The 18,929-nt window shown below is 42.9% G+C and overlaps 1 protein-coding gene across 2 annotated transcripts in view; it reads left to right on the forward strand.

Moving 5' to 3' along the window:
- LOC119441857 (polypeptide N-acetylgalactosaminyltransferase 13) overlaps positions 1–18,929 on the forward strand; it is a 308,456-nt gene that overhangs the window by 286,105 nt on the left and 3,422 nt on the right. For both annotated transcript variants that reach the window (XM_037706492.2, XM_037706493.2), the window contains 7 exons: positions 293–348; positions 2,154–2,305; positions 2,979–3,149; positions 8,375–8,492; positions 9,325–9,505; positions 13,866–14,005; positions 17,174–17,407. In XM_037706492.2, the coding sequence (XP_037562420.1) occupies positions 293–348; positions 2,154–2,305; positions 2,979–3,149; positions 8,375–8,492; positions 9,325–9,505; positions 13,866–14,005; positions 17,174–17,407 (1,052 nt within the window). The remainder of the gene's footprint in view (positions 1–292; positions 349–2,153; positions 2,306–2,978; positions 3,150–8,374; positions 8,493–9,324; positions 9,506–13,865; positions 14,006–17,173; positions 17,408–18,929) is intronic.

Below are 18,929 nucleotides of genomic sequence, written 5' to 3' on the forward strand. Positions count from 1 at the left end.
AGGGAAGGAGATGTACAATTCAGAAAAATGTGTAGAGTGAAAAAAAAAAAAAAACAGTTAGTCATGGCTATTGTTTTTAACACGTTATGCACATATGCTGACAGTAAAATGATTTCCTGTGAAATGTATAATTTTGGCAGTTGTTGTTGACAGTAAATGCTTGTGTTTGCCGTTGATCTTGTTCTGTTCTTATGCTTATTCTTGGCCACTGCGTATGGCTGCAGAAACTACTTGGTAGTTGATTCAGAAGTGCATATACAGTTACTAAATGAAATTATACTATCTTTTGCAGAACATCTGGGAAGGAAGCTTGAAGACTATGTTGTCAAGCTTGAAGTGCCTGTTAAGGTACGTGAAGACATCTTTTTCCCCCTCATTCTCGTTTCTCCACTCTCGTTATGTGTAGCACAAGATGTATATAGTACAAATAATGAATCCACCTTGTAATACAATATTCATATTTTGTATGCTGTTGTGGATAGTAAGTGGGGTAAAACAAAACTGAAATTTGGTATAACGTTAGGCAATGTTCACCATCTTTGCATGCAGTTCAGTATTGATGAGGACATTCTGCAGTGTCCAGTGCATTCTCTGCTAAAGTGTACTATATTCAAGAGGCTTTTGTTTGAGAGACTCACTATTTCAGAGCAGTTGGCATCACTGCAGTTTACCCGTTCCAAACACTCACCAGCGTTTGTCTCTTTTGATATCACTCAAGCCTTGTGGATGAACGTTTCCCCCGTACATAGTCGCATAATGTCTGTGCCATCATTCACAGGAACGTATTGCTAGCATCTTGATTTGGCCATCTCTTGAGCAGCGACACAACATAACTGCATGAATATTTACATTTGACAGATAATGTGTCTATGCTACACCACTTTTCTTTTCACATGTTGCCATTTCTTTGCCCAGCTACAAGTGTTCATAACTTCTTTTTCTGACAGTCTTTTGTTTGCTTATGCACTGCTCTAGTCATTTATTGGTGACACTATGTTTCATAATGCCCAAGTCCAATAACCATGACTTGTGGCCCCGCATTGCTTGATGGCAGCATGTAAAATGGGCATCAAGTGCCTCTGTGTCATTGTGACACTCGTGCACGCTTCAAGACGTGGTGCACCTGCGACATGCTGAAACTGTTACAATGTTAAATTATTGCTGTTGCACCATTTATTCCACAATAATTAAGCAAACATTCATCTTGAGTGTGACTGTTCTAAGTGGACTCTTTAGTAATTATGTTGCTGCATACAGTTGGCAACTTGGGGAAGACATGGCGAAATGCTGATTTTTGTGTGGCATCACTTTTTGTTTTTAAATTGTGGTTAATACATGCATACAACAGAACTTACAAGTTAAGTATTGATACTTTGAAACTGCTACATTACCCGCCATGGTGGCTCAGTCAGCTAAGGTGTGGTGCTGCTGAGCACGACATAGCGGGATTGTATCCCGGCCGCGGCGGCCGCATTTCGCTGGAGGAAAAATGCAGAAACGCCCGTGTGCTTGCATTGTAGTGCACGTTAAGGAACCCCAGGTGGTCAAAATTAATCCGGAGCCCTCCACTACGGGGTGCCTCATAATCAGAACTGGTTTTGGCATGTAAAATCCCAGAAAGAAGAACCTGCTACATGCATGAGCGGGCATGTCATGAAGCCAAGTTCCAGCTTTCAGAAACTGTTCAGAATGGGAAAGATGGCTCACATCACTGTTTTTAGCTTCAGAGTGCCATAAGTGTTACCAGACATGCTTGACAGGGCCTCACGACAGGTTCTTTTTGTTCACTCATTGGTTTAAAAAATTTTGCCGAAAGATATAACCATGGCTCAGGTACATGCAATGTGTGAATTGCAGTAATAACACCTTCATATGACTGCATTGTTTCTCTTTTGCATGGTACCAGTCATCTCGGATAGCCATGCAAGCGCGTGTGAACAAATGCTTGTGAACATTGGGCAGCTATGCATACCTGTGCATGCAAGGGCTGAGAATTATTTGGAGAAACATCACCATGGCACGTAATAGTGGTGGCTTGGTAGTTTTATTATATGTGTGGTGCTTAACACTCTGACTGCAAAAACAAGTATGGCTTGAAACCTTTCTATTAAGTTCAGTATAGAGTGAGATGTCAATGTCCTTTTGTGGTGTAGGTCATGCGAACGGGAAAACGTTCGGGCCTCATTCGTGCCAGGCTCCTGGGAGCGGCTGCGGTTAAAGGCCAAGTCATCACATTCCTGGATGCCCACTGCGAGTGCACACATCACTGGCTGGAACCACTGCTGGCACGCATTGCCGAGGACAGGTAATAGATCCGGTACTACATATACATATACTACTACATATACTGCTGCATATACGACTACATATACTACTATATATACTACTACATATACTGCATATACTATTGAACGTTGCATTAACAGGAGTGCCAGGTATACACGACTCTTTCAGCTAAAGCACTGGCTCATTTCCTCTAGGAGGCAATACATTGCAGTGAGTTAAATTTTATACTGCATCAACGCGACTCAAAAATGATTTCGCTGCAACAAAGTGGGGGCGTTATTATTACTGTTATTATTCTGTCCTGGAAAACCAAAAGGTTCAAATTAACAGAATTTTTTTTTCAACTTTTTTGGATTATGTGGTTTGAGTATGTGCTTTCTGGAAACATAGCAGGCCAACTAAAGCATTGATTTATTTCAACAGAACTGCTTCTTGGCAGTTCTGTTGCTTATTGCTTATTTATTATTTATGTATTATTTTTATTTATTATTTTATTTATTTTAATTATTTATTAACCTAATAAATACGTGGGCAATAATTTTACTTTTTAACCCATGCACCTAGAACCTGCATTTGCAAGTGATAAGATTTGCTGCCAACGTACTATTTTGACGAGCTTCGGTGATTGTCGACCTGGACGGCGTATCGAGCATCGATTATTGTTAACCACTTGCTCACCCACTCTCTCTCAGGACTAGAGTGGTGTGCCCTGTGATCGATGTGATCAGTGATGAGACATTTGAGTACATCTCCGCTTCGGACATGACCTGGGGTGGCTTCAACTGGAAGCTCAACTTCCGCTGGTACCGGGTGCCACAGCGAGAGGTTGATCGCAGAGGTGGAGACCGCACACTACCCATCAGGTACGTCGCTCCTTTTGTTGTATACAGCTGCCAGCTGAAACAAAAGGTATTGTAATCATTGCTCTGGCGTGATGTGCTGCTAGCCACCCTGTGTGTCAACAGCACACCACTGCCGGCAGTGGTATGCAATGCACTGCATGTTGCCTTATTTCCTACATCCTTCTTAGTAGCCGGCAGTTGTGATAGCTGTATATTAATAGAGTTACTGTACATGCTCCCATAAGAAGCAGAATTGGGCAGAGGTCTGTTGTTTTGCATGCAAATGAAGTGGTCCTAGAGTGTCCCTGATAGAGCATGGACACTTGAGCAGCGTTGCCATCTTAGTGGATTTTGTGCCAGATCTAGCAGATTTTGGCAATTTAGCAGGAAAAGTATGCTTCTAGTGGACTTTTTAGTGGAACATCAAATAATTTTTAGCGGCTTGCTCGTTTTGAGCGAATTTTAGCAAATTATAGTGGATTTTTAGCTAATTTAAATAAAGTGTAATTGCAGATGGTGGCGGATCTCTTGTTAAAATGTTTCATCTCTCGCTAAAAAGTTTCAATTTCGACAGTAAGCGTGTTCACCATGCCTCACCTTCTACAAGAACTGCATAGAAAGCGAATGGACGAGCATCACGATTGTAGTGAGGGCGTCAATGATTTAGAACGTCTGGTGTGAAATAAATGATTATCGCAACTGTCTTGGTAAAAACCCATTCTAGCAGACTTTGCTCTCGCAATGCTGGTACTCTTACCCAACTAGAATGCTGAAGCTGAACAACAGTTCAGCCACATGAATTTGTTGAAAACAAAGCTTTGAAACAAGCTCGCCCCCCCCCGCACAGTAGCATATTATGGTCATCATAGCTGGGTTGGAAAGACTAAAAAAGTGGTGCTTCAACTAGGAGCTTCCAGAGAGAGTTATCCGTCTCAATGGCTGCACTCATGATGACTACAAAGAGTGAGTGAGGCTTTAAATTCAACAGGCGCTGTGAGCCAGCCGGAACATTCGGTCTGCCAAATGGGAGACCAGGGCCCACATGCTGACGATGACATACTAGCAAACAGGTTTTGACACTTCCACGCTTCTGTACCTGCGCCAAAAAACAGAAGCGCTGCAGTCATAGGTGAAAGATAATTGTTGGGAAAAAATAGACTACACCATTTCCTTCTAGTCAGTGCTTATGTTGAGCATAAGTTCAGCCACCATTTGACTTCTATAGTCGTGCAAGCAGCACAGCTATTTCTCTCATTTGTAATGGTTTACACTTACTTTCATTAAACTTCTAATGTGTTAAGTTACTCTCGGGACTATGGTATTTTTCTCGCTGTTTAGTATTTACACTTTCTTCTATTGAAGGTTTTCTAACAAAAATGTGTTTTTGGATAATTTGGTGGATTGCTAAAAACATTTGCAGATTCTAGCAGACGTTAGAACCCTTTTTGGCAGAATTCTTAACAAACAAGGTGGCAACACTGTACTTGAGGACCATTTTATTATGAACTTAAGACGGTGGTGTCAAAACATGCACCAATCAGCAATCCTGAATGAGTAAAAAGAAAAAAGAGATGGTTATCAGAACTATGCACATACAAGAAAAACTGAGTAAGAGTAATTTTGGAAGCGGCTGTCCATACGTTGATCGTCAAAGAATGGGCCAAACTGTGATGATGCACTGGCGCTGCAATCACCCATTTTCTTTATTTGGGATTCAGTACTGGCTGTGCGTTACTTTGTGAAGCATGTGACCGCACTCAGCAAATGGAAGTGCAAGCAGCATATAGAAAGCACACAACTCTGCTCCTTGTAGCAACGTATACATTAACTCTAGTTTGTGGTTCGATGCAGTGCCACCTATGTACTTTGAACGCAACCTCGAACAGCTGGTGCAATCTCTATTCTCAGTTTGTAACTCACTTAAATAATTTTGTTGGGGCTTTTATTCTGCCAGTGATGTTGACATCACTGAGATTAAGCTTGCTTTCAAATGCAGTGTTATAATTATATTTTACTGGTAAAGGATTAATACGCACAAAGCTGACACTGCCACAATCTGCGATATAACGGGGAACTTGTGAAGGAATTTGGACAATGGCATTGGCACATATCTTTTGATTTTGCTTCCTTGCTGGTTTACCATACATCAGCTCAGGGGTGTGGTAAACCTATTCAAAATTTCAGATGTGTAATCTGTTAATCTAGGTTAACTTAATATTTCTCTTAAGTTCCTCCTTAAGGGCAACTTCAGCGATTTTTCAATGTCCACTGACCTTGACAAAATTTTGGGTATACGTTCTCTTTTGCACTCTGATTATCTGTGCCAAATGATATGACTGCAAGTCATACAATTTTCCTGAAAATGAATTTTAAAGATTGGTTGCATGTTCCTGACTCATATCCACGAATGTATGACATTTTACTGGCCACCCTGTGTTTGTGACATCGGAGACTACACCGCCACTTTGCCCAGAAACGAGGAAGCTGGCTCCCTTTTCTATGAGACAATGGCCGACAATCATCGTTTTGACAGACTTGATAACCGGTGCTTCTCTTCGTTTAACCGCAGCACAATGCGTTGAGCTTGGGCACATCAGCTGCCTCGCGTGGCGGTGGCGGGTCAAACGCTCAAATCATTCAACACTCATATCTTCGCTGAAATCATCACTGAAGTCACGGCTGTCTAGCTCGAAAGAGCTGGAAAAGCTCCTCGTGTCGTCAGGAGACATTGTCAGCTTGGCTTTTTTGGCATTAGCACCGCATGTACTGCATGTTTAGCACGCATTCTGCATGTTTACATTATGGTAGTGTAGGATCTGACGTCATTGACTCATCGTGACATCATAGGAGCAGCTACCCGTTTCGGTTTTGGTACCTCGTTCATTGATTATTTAAAATTATTGATGCGTTTCTAAGCAAATTGAACCACCCTCGGTGACAGTACTATCAATGCCATTTGAAAATGAAAATAATCTAATATGGTTAAAAAATCCCGGATTTGCCCTTTAATATATCAAAATGGTGCACCTTTGCTGCTGCCACATTCTGGTTGATAATGAGGATGAGCAGCTCTCGGAACTGTAGCAGATGTTCACCTTTGAGCTGGCAATGGCTGAAGCAACATAATGCAAGCGGCGTTACATAATATATGGACATTTGTGTGGTAGACACATTCCTACGTATAACAAACATTATTTCATTCGGCAGGTTTTTCTGTTGCAAAAGCTTGAACCAGACTAACATGTTTGTGAATCTCGGTGTGAAACTGCATAGAATGAAAGGGCCATTAATGGATTGCAAAAGTCGATGTAACTAACTTTGGCAGTTTAAAGTGTTTAGTTACAAATTTAGTACATTACTTATTCTATATAATATGCAACATACATGTATCTGTCATGAAGACTACGACTTGCAAGAGTCATTTCTCTTACATTGTGGTTCCCATTTGAGTAGAAAGTCAGGGCAGTGTGTGGTCAAGAGATTTCGGTTGCACTGTGTAATCACGCAAAGTAACTTTCCCCTTCCCCAAGTGTATGGTAGCCAACCGGGCACGTCCTTGGTTAACCTGCCTACCTTTCCCTCTTCGTTTTTCTCTCTCTCTCTCTCTCTTGAAGCTTGGCAATTTGTGTGGGGTTTAGTGTGCTATGCTGACTCTGAGAGTGGGGGCGTCTGTGCACATACTTTGAAGGCCATGGCAGGCCATTGTGTGCATAGATGACATGTTTTACATGTACTTCACTAAGGATCGTAAGCTGACCGGGCACCGCGATCTGCCTTGCAGATTCCGACTGGTTGTTCGGTTTTTCCTTTTTTTTTTGTGGGGAAGTATTCGCTGTACTGCAGACATTAGCGACTCAACTCAACGACTCATCACGACGAGGCTCAGTGAAGCAAAATTGGCAAGACAATGTAGGCGCACGTCGCTTTTGTGTATGTCGCTGAGATGTCCATTTCTAGCTTAGTGCGCTGAAACTAATGCAAACGTAGGAACGCAATCTGCTGCACAATTGTACAGCAGAATTTTTAATTATTCAGTGATTAATTAGAAACACCTTTCCATGCAAGCAAGCGGTCCGCTAGTCTAATTTTTTATCAATTAACTTTCACCAGCAAACAAAATATAAGCTGCGGAATCCAGCAATACATGTTGTATCAGACCAGCAACAATCAGCATAAGGCCAATAGGACCTATTAGTCTAATAGAGAAACTAGTAGACATGCAATACTGATTGTATAAGACTAATAAGTACAATACACAGGGCCATTGGTCTTACAGGTAAATCAGTACGACTAATAGAAATTTCTGTTGGTCTAATACAAAACTTATACAACTAATACAAAACTGTATTAGACTAATTATTACAAACTTCTATTAGAATTTTTGCTAGGGTTGCTCAAACTGCCAAACATAATTGCTCAGTATAAGTAGGACTAGCTGCTGCTGTCTTAGCAAGCACTGCATGTTACTTGCTTTCAGTTAAACTTCTGTCACCATTTCATTAGGATCCAAACTGGAACCAGTTGCTACCAGTACAACTGGTCAACGTTCCAGTTGGAATCCAACTGGAACCAGTTGATTCCAGTACAACTGGTCAAATTTCCAGTTGGATCCCAACTGGGTCCAGTCACTCCTAGTATAACTGGAAATTGTTCCAGTTGGTTCCCAACTGGAACCAGTTGCTACCCAGTTGCTTTCCAACTGGGACCAATTGGTGTGTAACTGGGACCAGTTGGTTTCCAGCTGGAACCCGTTCATCCCAGCTGATCCCAGTTGGATCCCAGTTGGAAATTTTCACCTGGGGAAATCGGAGATGGCCTCGAGCTAAAGCTTCCTCTTAAGTTGAATGTGTTGCTTGCTGTGAGAGCCTGTTGCTGCCCCAGTAAATGTGTTCTAAGCTAGGAGAATCGCTGAAGACCCACCATGGTGGACCAGTCACTGGCATTCCGCGCTGCTGCACACGAGGTCGCAGGTTCGATTCCTGACTGTAGCTGCCGCACTACAGTGGTGGCAGAATGCAAAAACACTTGTGTTACCATGCTTTGGGCACACATTGAGAACTCGAGGTGGCCAGAATAATTCCGAAGCCCTCCACGTCAATGTTTCTTATACACACTCCAACACACAATACACCCAACAGTCAAACTTCATAATTATTTGCTGAAGTTTGTCAATTTTTTCTTTTTTCTTTTTTGGTTGATTTTAGTTAGCTATGTTGTAATGACAATTTGTTGGTTATCATGTTCAGGACACCTACTATGGCAGGGGGCCTGTTTTCAATCGACAAGGACTACTTCAACGAGCTGGGAAAGTATGACGAAGGCATGGACATCTGGGGAGGCGAGAACCTCGAGCTCTCGTTTAGGGTGAGATGCGCACCTTTTACTGCGAATGGCCTAAGACGGCTTGATGGTTTTCTCTGCGTTGTGCAGCTTGGGCTTATGATGCGGCTTCTTTACAGTGATGTTCACAGCGTAACAACTTTTGTAGGCAAGGTCCAAAACCAATAAATAAGTGTGATGATTTGAGTGAAGTAATGTTGTAATTATGATTTTGTGGCCCAACAGAAAGAGAACTTGACGGACAAGAAAGACAGGAGCCTGCTGTAGTCTGCACAAGTAGCTGTGAACTATTAGCTGAGGATGGTTTAACTGGGGAGTTTTTAATTGCATGTCACTCGCACCAAAGCTGATGCATTGCTTGCTAATTATATGTGCTACATGTATGTACCACACAAGTGTATTGTTTAACTACGCAGCTTGAGTATCGGTTAGCCGGTAAGTCAGCACTATAATGAGAGTGCAGTCTCACAAAGGGTGAGATTATTTTTGTGCCAGAGTGCTTTCAATGACACCATCACAGCTGAAGCCATTCATGCTTGTATGCTGTTTGCATACCACAGCTTCGGTGAGCGCACTTTTAAAGTAATGAACAGAAATGTAAAATCGGGTAGCCTTTACTTATTTGTATTGTAAGTTCATTCTGAAAGCATTGCAGTCACAGCAATTTCGCGCCTTCACTCTACTTTTTCTTTTGTGTGTGTGTATGTTGCAGTGGTGTTCATTCAGCTGCAGTGAACTTTCTTTTCCTGGCTAGTTGTAGCACGACAGCGGCCTTTTGTTGACCTTCAAGTTAAAAAAGAAATGTCCTTATTTATGGAGGTGCAGTTGCTGAAGCATGTGACTTCTTCCTTTTCAGATCTGGATGTGCGGCGGAGAGCTGGAAATAGTGCCATGCTCACACGTGGGCCACGTCTTCAGAAAGTCAACGCCATACTCATTTCCCGGTGGGACTAGTCGGATTGTCAACCACAACAATGCACGCCTGGCCGAAGTGTGGCTCGACGAGTGGAAAGACTTTTACTTTGCTATCAACCCAGGTTTGTTTATGAGGCTCGCAACTAGCATACTTTTGGACCTGGCTTTCTATTTGTATGTAGTTTTCGCTTTTACTTGTTGCTATACTATCAGGGACAAATAAAGCTTTAACGAGAAATTATAAAGTAGAAGCACCTCTTACGAGTAATAACACAATTTTGTACCAACACTGCTGTTTTTTCGCCAAAGATTATGCAAGCCTTAAACTGTGCTTTCAAGCCGAAATCATGCTGATACCACACAAATTCTCAAAAGCCCCAAAAAAGTTTGTTAGCCCTGACTTGTTTGTGTTTCATGTACAACTGATGAGAGTAAATATTCTTATTCGTTTTTAATTTTCTGTTCCTTCCAGTAAGTGTACGCTGTCAGTTTTGATAGTTTAAATCTGCATGCAATGGCTAGTTCAGCTTTCTTGGTTATGGCAAGAAATTGGTATGCTTTTATCTTCTAGCTACCACACATTGTAAATGGACTCCTGTAAACTGTTGATGTCTGTTATATACTATTTTTGCGAGCACATTGCCAATGTTGATTGCAAAACTGATCATCTGTGACAATTCACTCGAAGCATATAGTATAACCTCATCGATAACAATCCACTTTCGTACGATTTCCTGGCGCCATTGTTCGCAAGCGAGAACACAAAAAGTGACCCCATGCAGTTACACTTCTTTTTCACCAGTTCATACGTTCACAGAAAACACAATCTTTCGGCACTAACGCCAATACATCACGAAATTGCAATCGTATGATAAGTTTTCAGGCTGCTAGATCCCATGTAAACAAAAAAGGTACGAGGCACGCGCAGTCGAAAAAAGTAGCCACCCGCTCCAGCAGCTTCCACAGTACTCGCCCGCCCGTGTCACGTGAAAACGCCAGCGCGCACTCAGTTTCCGATTATGATACCAGAAAATCTGCTTTCGGGTCGTCGCACACCACATTCACAGCTATCACTGCCAGGCCCTATTGCGATAAGTGTCTTCACCTATATGTGTCGCAGCATGCATGGCGTAATGCCATTGGAAGCGTACTACGTGCTTTTAATAGACAATAACTTAAATGGGCCGCCGTTCCCTGCTGCAGGTGACGTGAAGTGAGTGTCATGTTTTGCTCTTGCTGCATCAGATTATGGCGAAGCCACTTGGAGCGCAGGGAAGACGATAGATTAAGAAAGTGTGACTCTCTTCCTCTCTCATCTTTCCTGCACTAACACCAACTAACCCAGCTTTTCATCCTCTGGCAAAGCCCACCAGTTTAATTTAGTTTCGGTTTCCCGTCGTTTTTCTTAAAACACTGTGTAATAGAAAAACGACAATGTGCATCACGGGCCACACAGGCCCCACCAGCTCGGCATGTGGTGGTGTTGTGTGCTGCAACAATTCGCACAATGCTTCGCATTACGTAGATGTTGACTACAGTTGAGTCTGCCAAGTTTTTTATTAACCTTGGATCTTACATTTTCCCGCTAGTACAGTTAAACCTGGATATAACGAAATTCACAAATTCCCGAAAAACTTCCTTATAAAGAGGATTTCGTTGTGTGCAGGGTCGGCACGAAAATTCGAAAAAGAAACACTTACCGTATTTACTCGATTCTAACGTGCCCTCGATTCTAACGCGCACCCGTTTTCCATTTTCGTCGAAGCACTCATCCTTGGAATGTCAGACCAGTTACTGGATGCGTGGATGCGTGTCGTTTCGCACAAGCGCGAGGCGTCGAAAACGAAAAGTGAGCGACACGATGGCGTCGTATAGTGTCACCTAGTGTCAGGTTAGTGAAGTGAGGCGCAGAGACTTGCGCAGTAACCAAAGAGTGGCGCTGCCAGCGCGTTTAAAAAACAAAACAATAAATTCGTTTTTTTGTTCGTTTTTTTCCTTCAGCAACATCAACTGGAAAAGGAGAGTGCTGGCTTGGCGGGCTAGGCCAGCTGCAGCAAGCGGCGGGATCATGTTTGAATGAAGGGAGGGGGAAAGGTCACGCCCGCGGCAGCAAGATCGCCGGATCGAGGGATGCAGGCCCACCTCGCGCACGCACGCACACATGCACTCGCTCTCACCTTGCAGTCACCGTAAATTCGAGTGCGCCAGCGCGATGCCGCCGCTTCGCATTCCGTCACGGCGGAGAAGGTGCTTCCGGTTGCTGCTCGCGCAAAAATGACAAAATTTGGGGCGAAATCTCTGGGTTGTCGGTGGGGAAAATTTGTTATTTTGAGGGGGTCTCCCGCTGCCGCTTCGTTACGTAGAGGTCTCAAATACATGTGCTTCTATGGAGTAACGTCGGGGAATAGAAAAACTTTGTTATATCCAGGAATTCGTTATATGGAGGTTCGTTATAAGCAGGTTTAACTGTACATTATTTCTGAAGTTTTTTTCCAAAACATGTGAATGAGGTTTTACATACTGTAACTAAAGGTTAAATTCCCTCCATGATTCCCCCCTTTCTTTTGTCACTTGAATAATATTCGGCAACAACTGCTTCTCCAGTTGATTTCTTCAACCAATTTGGCACTTATTGGGCATACACCATTGAACACACACATTATCAACAGTTTGGGAAAATTCCAGATGGCAGACACTTCAACAAGACAGTTTAGTTTCTTGAGCCATCATCACATGAACTTAGCACTGTATTCTACTTCATATCTTGTTTTGATATTGTTATGTGTAGCAGAATTTGCAGATATTTTATTTGAAGTGGGAACTGAAGTGTTTAACGAAAAATGTGACTGCAAAATCTGTACCTTCCCTCAAAAATCGCACGATCCCGTCGACCACATGATTCCCGCAACCACACGTATTGTTCATATGAGGATTGCATCTTATACCTGCCGGATACTTCAGTTTGCCGATATTATGTTCCATTGAATTCTTGAACTTTGTGTTTCCCCCATCTACAGTAGAAACTTGTTTTGTACGTCTTGCAAAAAAACTCGAAAACGAACGTAGTAACCGCGAAAACAAATCATCTAATGTCACTAAATATTTTGGCAGACCCAACTATAGGTGTCATTTACGTAACGGGAAGCGTTGCACGAATCGTTGCAGCATTAGACACTGGCGTGCGCCGAAACAGTAGGGGCCAAGCGTCAATCAACACACGTCGTTTTTGCGGCTTCAGTAAGCTTTCATTTCCACTCCTCGAATTCGGCCTGCATTCTCAGCTTCTTCAAGTGGGGCATTTTGGCAGGAAGTTTTGACGTGCCCTCTCGGCACCAATCATTTGGACGTGCATCAAGCTGGATGGCGCCTGAGCGACTGGAGATGCATGTTGTCGTTTTCCTATTGCTTAGTATTTTAAGATGGCAGTGGGAAACCAACAAATTTGAGATGGTGGGTTGCGTGAAATATGATGCCGCCAGAGTGATACATGACGCTCAGGTCATGCCTCCTGCAGCAGGGAACGGCGGCGCGTTTGGGTTATCGCCTATTAAAAATGTGCATTACGCTTCCAATGGCACTATGTCACGCGTGCTGCAACAGAGATAGGTGAAAATGCTTATCAAAATTGGGTTGGTGGTGATAGCTGTGAAGGCGGTGTGTGACAGCCTGCGAGGAGATTTGCTCATACCGAAATAGAAAACTGAGTGCACATCGGAGTTTTCATGCAACATGGGCGGGCGAGTACTGCACAGAAGCTGCTGTAGCGGGTGACTACTTCGCGCCTTTTCTTGTTTACATGGATTCTACTGGCCAAAAAACGTATCGTACGATCACTGTTTTCTGGTGTGCTGAACATTGGAGCCGAAAGATAGCGTTTTCCGAGAATGTATCAACCGGTAAAAAATAAGCATAACTTTATTGGGTCATTTCTTGTGTTCTCGATCGCAAACGTTAGCACCGGGAAATCGTACACAGTGGGATGGTGTCAACGAGGTTCTACTGTAATTTCACTTTTCCTAGCAAATCGGACAGTTTGATAATGTCAGGCATGGCATTACATAATGTGGACGAAACAGTTTTTATTCGAAGATTTCAGAGATAAACTATATGCTGCTGCATATTTTACATGGCCATTTCTACATATTCAAGTCCCATGTCACGTTTGTCAAAGTTGTAATGGTTCTGCGATTATGCTGCCTGATCTGATGTCATAGTAGTACATAGTTCTGCCACTATGCTGACTGATAGGGTGTTGTAGTGTTAGTTTATGTACTATTTGTTCATTCAGTAAGTGGATACCTGTCTCAATCACACATGTTGAGAACATTTCTACAACTCTTTGTCTGGTGGATACTTACACATGGATGAAGGTCTGCTTTAAAATTTCTGCCAGTTTGTGTGATGCTTATCTGTTAACTTGAACTCCCAAACTTCTTTTTATCCCCCCCCCCCCATCCTCTCTCCTCCTCTTTTCTTTTTCAGCGGCCAAAAATGTTGACAAAGGAGACCTTTCATACCGAAAACAACTTCGTACCAAGCTTAAATGCAACACTTTTAGGTGGTACTTGGAGAATATTTATCCTGAATCACACATGCCCCTTGACTACTATCATCTTGGTGAGGTACGTGAGTAGCCAGCAATGAGTGATCACATTTTGTTTTCTTAATGTGTGGGGTTTTATCTCTGCTGTTTCTGCTGAGTTAAAGATATTCCTCTTTTTCATGCTACAATCTTACTTCACTGAAGCTGACATTCTTTCAATAAAAATATTCTGCTGAACTCTCATAGGTATGGGGCTTTTGGGTAGAATCGTCGCCAATGCCGAAGTGTTGTTATATGTCAAACCTCTTTATAACAGTCATGTCAGACACAAAAGTATCTTTGTTATATCTGATGTTTGTTATAAGTGTACACGCTAATATTGTTTTAAAATAATGTGAGTGTATGCGAAAGAAATGAAGACATAAAGCCTCCTATAGGCCATAGGTTTTGATGGCCTATCAGTGGCTTGTCGTGCCCATGCATGGAGCATGAGCAGCTTTATATTACAAACACATACTTTGCATAGTCGTTAAGACGCAACCGTGTGACTGGCTTGACCACACGGGATCAGCATATTGGCTTGCCAGCTGCAGGGCAGCCAAGCCAACCATTTAGCCAAAGTGCACATGTGCATCCAGAACATGCCTTTTCAAGTTGCTCTTGCCAAGTAGTTGACATATTTTGCTACCGAAATACATATATAGTGCTATACGTGAACAAATATTCACTTTGCTATAACTACCGTATTTTTCCACATATAACCTGCGCCCCCCACTTAAACAACCTGGAAAAAGAAATTTCAGCGCAAATAGCCTGCGGCAATAACTGCATACAACAACACTCGCATCTTTGCAAAAATAGTCTCTGTTCATGGATGCGCAATTTGTCCACGTCGTATCTTTGGCTAGCAGCTCTGTTCCCCCCCCTCTTCAGCGATGCTGATAATCTTCAGCGTCTGCGGTGCTGTGAAGGACGGCTGTACAGTGAAGCTCATCGTGATACGAATTTTTTAGTTTTGCAGCTGCGTGCACTATTCGCTAACTACTAAATGCAAAATGCCAACCCATAAGGAGGAGGAGAATGGGCAACCACGAAGGAGGGGAGAAGGTAGTTTCAACACACTGGGGTGGGGAGAGAGTGAGTTTCCCTAGGGGATAGCGAAACTTTGAATGGTGGAGGACTTTGCCTTATTGAGGTGTGGCTTCATGACAGCGTGTGCCGCGCTACCCTGAAATCTGGCTTCACGGCTGCACGGCTCATGCTGCCGTGAAGCCACACCTCAAGGCGAAATTCACATAACTCGCACCCCGACTTTACTGTTAAATTTATTAAACTTTCGGTGCGGGTTATACATGCAAGAATATGGTAAATATTGTCTGAGATCATTTTCTTTCGTTTTCATTATAGCAGTAAAATACTCATACAAACAAAGCGTGACCACTAAATTTTTATGTCTTATTATATATTATAATTTGTTATAACAGTGTTGATTACATCGTGGTTCAATTGTACCAGTTTGCTTCTGGTAGAGTCACGACCGATAGTTTAGATACCATGGCATCAGTAAAAAATGAAATCGACTAGCACTACTTTCCCACATAGAATTTCTTCAGTCAATTGCATTGTTGAGCATGTGCACATAGGCTGTACCACTTAATAGGCCATGCTCAGGCTCTAAAGAAAAAAAATGTGTTTCGTGCCGGCATTGATCTCCAAAATTTTACTTGCAACTGTAGATTATTTGAAAGTACTATACCTTACATTGAAGGAAGCCTGCAACTGTTAAGCAATGCCTTCATGCACATTTAAGCCTCATGCAATTAGTGTGTGCACTGCCACTTTAAAGTTTGTGAGGTATCTGGACTCACGTTATCACTTCTTGGGTTTTGGGAAACTAACTGAAGCAGCATAAACTATTTCGACATCTTATTAGTCCACATTGTTTGTAATTAATACATGCTTTGATGAGATATTTAAACATTTCATCTGCAGTTCCAAGTTCCTGATAAAATGTTTCATTTTCTGAGTTGTATTTGTCATTGAACATTACCTGAAACAGATACAGCACTGGGCAATGCGCTCTTTGACTTTGAAAAGCTCTTTGTTTTATTGATGAACACAAAGTTCTGGGCTAGATTCTGGGTTGCACTGTGCATACTTGTAAACTGTCTCTGGAATCATATTTCAGCTCTTACAAAGAATTCCAGTGGCAAACATTATTAGTGGCCACTCCACTGTGGTGTTCACACACAGATTTGTGATGGTCAAAACTTATGTTGAATTCCAATAGTAGATCCAGATCAAGTATTTCTGCTCTGTGTGGAGCAAGTCTATTCCAATGGCAGAATGGGAGCGCGAGTTGTGTGTTCCAATGGCAGATTGGGACCAGCCGTCGATTCCGGATCGCTCTGTGGAGCAAAAATATCTGCTCCGCCGAAATCGGCAGATTTCACCGGAAGTCCGCGTGACGTATTTCCTTCACCCGCCTCTGCTTCCTGTCATGGTCGCCTGTTTCCGGTCGCGGGCAGTAGACATGGAAAACATGGACCGCATGGATGCTGCGACGCGCCGTGCGCTTTTGTTCATGCTACTAGATAGTGACAGCTCCGACTCGGACACAAGTTCCAAGTTCAGTGATGATTCTACCGACACCGACAGTGAATGTGACGCTGCTGTGTGTCAATGGGCGTTTGATGTGATGTTTCGCCTGCCTGCAAAGAGGCCTAAAAAGATTGGGTTCGTCGAGGATGTCGTTCGGCGATACTCGGACGACGAGGTACCGTACAGCCCAAGGTGGTACAAGCGCGCCAACACGTGCGATGCTCGTGCGAAATACCAGAAGGAAAACAAACCCAGAGAATGCTGGGACGATGCACATGAATGGATGGATGCTATAAGCATCTCCTGTGAAGCGGTGTGGTGGGCTGCGCCACCAAGTTGTTGTTCTCCTCTCTGTTTTACCTCTAGTTCAGCGCCCTCTCAATTCATTTCCGTGTACTAAGTGCCCCCGCGGGAGCGCATGCATTCCATTCGCAGATTTGGTGCGAGCTGGTGGGAGCGATCCGAGTCGGAGCGACGCGCTCCGTTCGTGATCTGGCCGAGCGCTCGCGATCTGCCATTGGAATTCAACATTATTTTATGTGGTAGTGATCTCCAGGTGCAAAAGAAATCATTGAGAGATTGCATTCTTTAAATCTTTCTCCCTTTGCTTCTTTTTTGCCCTTCCACACCTTCTTGCACATGTCAGATCAAGCACGCCGAGTCCTCAGACTGCCTGGACACTTTTGGGCGCAAGAGCGGCGAGAACTTGGCTGTGAGCAAGTGCCATGGCATGGGCGGCAACCAGGTGTTTGCCTACACCAAGCGGCAGCAGATCATGTCTGACGACAACTGCCTGGACGCCTCTTCTCCCCGAGGTCCTGTCAAGCTCCTGCGTTGCCACGGCATGGGCGGCAACCAGCTCTGGATCTACAATAAAGAGGTACGTGGGCGGACAGGGTGTCACCAGGTCTATTATATTGCTTGTACCCTTGACTGGAGACTTGTCTGTTCATTTCGTGATTGCTGTATGTTCTCGCACATGCACTGTCATTCTGTGTGCAAACTCCTGTCTCATCATGTTCTTTGTTTAGGCAGGTTTAGGCAGGTTATACGTAACTTCTGCCTTCAGGTGCAGCTTCACAGAGCTGCGCAGAAATAACGCTGCGAGGTTGCACGTGAAAGCAAAATCTGTTTCATGGTGAATTTACATCTGCAGACATTATTTGCTTATACTAAATGAACCCTGCATTGCTGTGAAGCCACACTGTTTCATCACAGAGCAAAAGTGAAATTAGTGAGAGCTGCTGCTTCAGTTGCTTCGTTTTGTTACAACACTTCTGCTCAGCAGTTAGGAGAAAGGTTTGAAAAGCTGTTTCCTTTCGTTTATTTATGCATTCATTCATTAATTTCACTTCTTATTTATTTTGTATGTTTGTGTGTGGTGTCTGCGAGTAATGTGTATTTAAATATTATACTTGCGCAAAGCTGTCATTCACAAAGCATTCAAATGCTAATTAGACTGCCATCACCAAATGAAATCCTGCTACTAAGAATTTTGGAGGGGAACATCCACACTTTAAGCATTGGAAGCAGTGGCTCGTTTGGCTTATATCGTGCATTTAGATTGTAGTATTGGCACATGTCACTTAAAGATATCTTGCTATGAAGCGCTGATGGATGCATGTCAAATGCAATTAACCCATCACATTTGACCAATGGTACATGCATGGTGTGAAATCTGAACCTTTTCCGAGTATTCACTCTTGCAGCATTGACAACTGTGTGTGCTCCATAGCTGGGTCGACGAGCTCGGATTCCATGCTCTTCTGGGTGGTACTGCCTGCTTTAAAAGCCAACTGCAACAAAATTTCACTTTGTCTAAATTGGTTATAAATGAGTATTACTACTAAAATGACTACTGAAGCAATTTTGACAAAGCTGAAGTGCTGGATATTGTCTATTATTATTATTAGTTTAGATTTTTCAGGGCACCACAGGCAGTGCCCGTTCTCGGAGGTCATGCCACGGAGTCGCATGTTCTCAGTCATGCGTCACTTCTAGCGAGCAGTAGTGGCTAAGTTTCTTTCTCTCTGTCTGTTTTTCTTTTGTCAGTTTTGGTATTAAAGACGTCTACTTTTGCAAGCCTTTCATGATGCGTGCACTCATATTTCAGACGTAAAATTTGGACAGAGGCTGTTCTATATCTACACTATCTGAAACTAGGTTTCTTACGTGACTGAAAATTTTGTTGCTGTTGGCATTAAGTCAGTGGACCACACATAGAAGATGCCATACTTATGTGGAAAGCAAAAGCAGAGTAGTGTGGAAGAGCAGAAGCAATGAGTTCATCTGAAGAAAGCCCAATAAAATTGGATTGGTCAAGCTGAATTTTCTGATACTTTCAAATGCAGTGTAAATAAGTTGACTATAAACAAGATATAAACAAGACCATAAACAGGAAG

Source organism: Dermacentor silvarum, chromosome 2 (assembly GCF_013339745.2).
Source record: "Dermacentor silvarum isolate Dsil-2018 chromosome 2, BIME_Dsil_1.4, whole genome shotgun sequence".
NCBI classification, from domain to species: Eukaryota; Metazoa; Arthropoda; class Arachnida; order Ixodida; family Ixodidae; genus Dermacentor; species Dermacentor silvarum.